Consider the following 4,644-nt stretch of genomic DNA (forward strand, 5'->3'; position numbering starts at 1 on the left):
GTTAGAAGGATCCTCCTCAGAAATTCTCATCATTGATCTCCATGCTATTGTGAATCATATCCATAGCTATAGATGTTTGCTAGAATTGCATTGTTAGAAATAAAACTCCATTCTTTAGACATGTGACTATATATTATTATCCCCTTATTTTTAAAAAATTCCTACAAATATATATGGATCTTAAGCTCATTCTAATATAATTATCTTTGATAAGAACTTAGTAGCATTGATGAATATACATCTTTTACCTTTAAAAACTTCCTTTTCAATACTTGTATTAATTATATTATATAAAATTTCTATAATTATATAAATATGCTGGAAAAAGGCAAGAGCCTACAACACAATAGTAAATTGTGAGTCTCTTATCAAAGAGGTCTTAGGTTCGAATCTACCCGTATGTAATAAAATAATAATTAATAATAATACATAATAATTAATCTTAGCTTCGACCTCTTACCGATCAAAAAAATATATACTTGAAAAAACATTTAATATGATATTTTAAAACATATTTTGAAATATAAATTATAATTCAAGTCTTCCGTAAATATGCCAATCAATACTCATTTCTAGACATTTTATTATTATATTAGATGCATAATTGCCAATACAATTCTATTGAAAACATGGAATTTGACTTCTCCTTTGGGAACAGTCACTACCACAACATCAGCGATGCATAAATATCGAAAACTCGGGGAACAAATTGCAATCTAGTAGATTTTAACCTGTAAAGTTCACAGGGTACACTTGTGTTTTAGTAGGCTGAAAGAGCCCAAAATGCTTCTCTGTGGGATCCCCAGGCTTCAAATCTTCATTAAACATGGCAAACACAAAACCCTCCATGGCCTGATTAGGCCTCTTGGGAGTCCCTTGACCAGACAAAATATGCTTGATATAGTTGTTGTTGTAAATCTTTGCGTTGGCTACATTTGCACCACCATTAGCATTCCCATCAGAAGGCCAACCACTTTCAGCAACAACAATAGGAATGTCTGAGTGACCCAATGCTTCCATGGCATAAATGAGAGCATCCACACTTGCATCAAACAAATTCTTGTAACCCACTTGATTGGGGGTCTCCTGTTGGAAGAGGGCGTAAGGGAGAGGAATGTCTTTGGGATCAGAGGCATAGGCAAAATAGGGGTACACATCTGCCATATAGGGGGACTTTGTTTGTGAAAGGAAGTCCAAGATGGAGTGCATGATTGAGGTTATTTTAGGGCTGAAGGTTCCTGAAGAAGGAGGATAAGAATTGTTAAGGGCAGACATGGGTATTGTTGTAGAGACCTTGATTTGGTCGTGTAAGTTGATGGCTTGGAGTGCATTGTAGATGTTTTTCATGGCAGGGAAGAGATTGGATGTGTAGGGTGTATCAGGCAGTATCTCATTCCCCACAGAGATGTATTTTATGAGGGTTTTGGGGTATTGGGGCTGAATGTTGTCTGCAACCCACTGCTTTGCAGTGTCTTGGCTTGATGCAATGTTAGGGAGCTCCTCATTTGGGACTCCCACTGTTACTTGTATGCCTTTGTTTTGGAATGCATTGAGTGTCTTCTGATCAGCATCATATATTCTCATTTTGCCAATTCTGTTGGCGGTGTACATGCCTGCCACTTCCTCTGGAGATGGTAGGTTGTCACCCAACCTTCCATAGCATACTCCTATGGACTCTCCTGCTGCTGCACCACCTACAAGGATATAGATAAGAACCAGTTAGCTACAAGAGTGGATGAGATATCAGCTGTCCGTGTGAGCTTAGGGTGAGACTAGTCCCTAATGAGTGCAGAGTAACCGTGCGCAAGCCACTCTCACCATTTGGCAAAATCGAACCTGAGACCATGGGGGTGACCACAACTTCAGGTTTAGTTCCTAAGTAAATTTAAGGGACTGGATACCTGTACATGTGGTTGCTTAGCTAAAGGCAACCTGTTATTTGGATGATGATTACTCAAAATGTTGTAATCTTTTATATAAATACAGAAACGATGATATCTATATATTCTCACTTGTTTTAATAAAAACAATATACACACTCATCTCTACAAATGATATTGCATTCTATTAGAATGTCTAATTGGTTTAGATTAGTCTAAATTCCGATTTGAATAACTTAATAAAGATCTAGATAAGATATAAATTAAAACTGCAGAACTACACTCTAAGAGCTGAAAGAATGGAACTAATAAACGTGACTGCTTGTTGGAAGAACAAGCTGTATTATTTCTGCATATGAACTTGACCGTTTATTCAACAACAAAACAGTACAGCATGGGCTTTACTAGAAAAGCTCAAGATTTTTATAATATATAGATCATGATTCATCCATATCTTCAGACAAGGAAAAAAAGAATCAATTGCAAGAAGTTCTAACAATGTAGAACACCGCAAAACACGCAAACTTTCAAAGAAAAATAGGGATATCAATGAATCAATTGTTGACATGGATTCTTTAGTTCTACCTAACAATCAGGTAGATTCCCAATTCAAAGCAGATGGGCTACTCAATCAACTACCTAGCATTTCTAAATTTATTAAGAAAAACATTTAATTTACCTTTATTTTTTAATCAAACCTTCATGAGTGATATCCAAATGTCTACAACCAAATAAATTCCCTTATATGGTACTGTAAAGCCAAATCATACACTTATTAATGCAGTTCAGCGCTAATCTGTAAAGCTATTAGCATTTCAGATTTGTTTAAATTATATTAATTCACTATTGTTTTCCCCACTTACCTTCGGGAATGCTTCTTACCAGAGGTAATTGATTACCCCCGTGACCAGGTGATGTGGAAATTTAAGAATTATCAATTGCAATGGCTAAATCAGCACAATAATTGATCATCATTTTGTGAAGAAAATGGGAAGGTCTGTAAATTTTTTCAGTCAATCAGAATGTGTCATTCATTTTTCTTTTCTAACTATCCCAATCTTATAATAAATGATGATATGTACTGTAAAATATTGATTTCTAGATCTTTATGGCTACTAATAATACAGAAAAACAAATATGTTTAAAAAACTTTGACTATATATTTGATGGGAAACTTTTTTCTTTTCCAACTATCCCAATCTCATAATAAATGATGATATGTACTGTAAAATATTGATTTCTAGATCTTTATGACCAATAATAACACAGAAAAACAAATATTCCAAAAAAACTTTTGACTATATATTTAATAGGAAACGTTATAGACTGAATCAAAACAACATAATCATATTCATAAAAACCTGTGGACATTCGCCTTAGATTTCAAGTTTATGAAACCAAAATAAAAAATAATCATACAAAGATCCTCACCATAAAAATCCGTGCAAAGGAAGAGTATGAACAACATAGAAGAAAGAAGATGGATTGAATTCCTATCCCTGAAATTTACATAACATCTCTTCATCTTGATGATAAATTGTGATTACATGCAATTGTGATCAAAGTAGACGACTCCTTGAGAATCCTTTCTATGTCATACATTAACTCAAGGAGATTATTTATATTGTCGATTTAGGTGCTCTTAATTGTCCTTATATGGTGAATGACATGGATGGTTTGATGGAATTTGATGGGGAGAGGTTTTGGGGTGTGAAAAGGGTCTAGCTACTCAACAATGTTCTTGTGATCAGTACGTTACACATGTGAAGGATGGTGAGATTGAAAACTACTACATTGACAATGTTGCCTTGTGAAATAATGCACTTATATTATTATTGGTATATGTCCCCTCTTACCAAATTAGGGTTTCAAGAGCTCACTAATTTAGATATTTATAATAGAGACTCAATCTCATTATTTAGTGTTTTGTTTAATGTAATTTCAAAATAATTTAATAACATGCTATTTTATCACAAGAATGTAGTAATGTAGTATGTATTATGATAGTGAGAATTGTGTTGATGTTTGATGATATATAAATTAGGAGTAGATATATTGTATTTAATTTAATTAACAATCATTTGTTTTATTTTTTATTAATTCTTTGAGAAAATTTAAAACTCTTAGAAAATAAAATTAGCTTTTCTTTATTAAAAATATATTATTCATGCATTTGCTATCAATTTTAAACTTCAAACATTCATTGTTCATTATCATTGTTCATATGGACATGTGGAAAGTACCATCGTTGTTCATGTGGATGAAGACAAATCAACAACCTTCCATGTCAATAGACATGTGCATGCAAATTATATATTCAATCTTTGCTATCAGGATTTAACTGTGTATTCAATCTTATCATACATGTCTGTTTTAGCTACTTTGAAAATCCATGACTATGACTAAAGCAATCATCAATAAAATATGAATTTTCCACATTGTCACCTTCTTTAAGTAGAGTTTAATGGCAAAGTATTTTCTAAGTCAAAAGATTTGTAAGGATCAAACAACTAATGTTCTATATTGTAATACACTTTGTTAGATTCATATTTATTTCTACAACCAACTCAACCATTATAGCAATGAATTATTTATGATGGTACTTTATGAATAGTCTATAGGCTTTGTTTGTATTCCAAACTACATTTTATAGGCACTGCAAATTTGTTTTCATTTTTGTATGAACAAATCATATTATATTACTAAGATATTAGTAAGATAATTGATCAAAATCAACTTTCTTAAAATAGAACAAATGTCAACA

At 32.6% G+C, this 4,644-nt stretch overlaps 1 protein-coding gene across 1 annotated transcript; it reads right to left on the reverse strand.

Annotated features, from left to right (window-relative positions):
• Positions 1-561: 561 nt before the first annotated feature.
• Positions 562-3,473, reverse strand: LOC149536399 (glucan endo-1,3-beta-glucosidase, acidic-like). The gene is made up of 2 exons (XM_089804904.1): positions 3,312-3,473; positions 562-1,694 (listed from the first exon to the last, which is right to left on the reverse strand). The coding sequence occupies exons 1-2, from the start codon at positions 3,403-3,405 to the stop codon at positions 727-729; spliced, it is 1,062 nt and encodes a 353-aa protein (XP_089661030.1). The 5' UTR covers positions 3,406-3,473; the 3' UTR covers positions 562-726.
• Positions 3,474-4,644: the final 1,171 nt, after the last annotated feature.

Source organism: Cupressus sempervirens, chromosome 10 (assembly GCF_028749045.1).
Source record: "Cupressus sempervirens isolate cs-2001-9-10 chromosome 10, ASM2874904v1, whole genome shotgun sequence".
Lineage (NCBI taxonomy): Eukaryota > Viridiplantae > Streptophyta > Pinopsida > Cupressales > Cupressaceae > Cupressus > Cupressus sempervirens.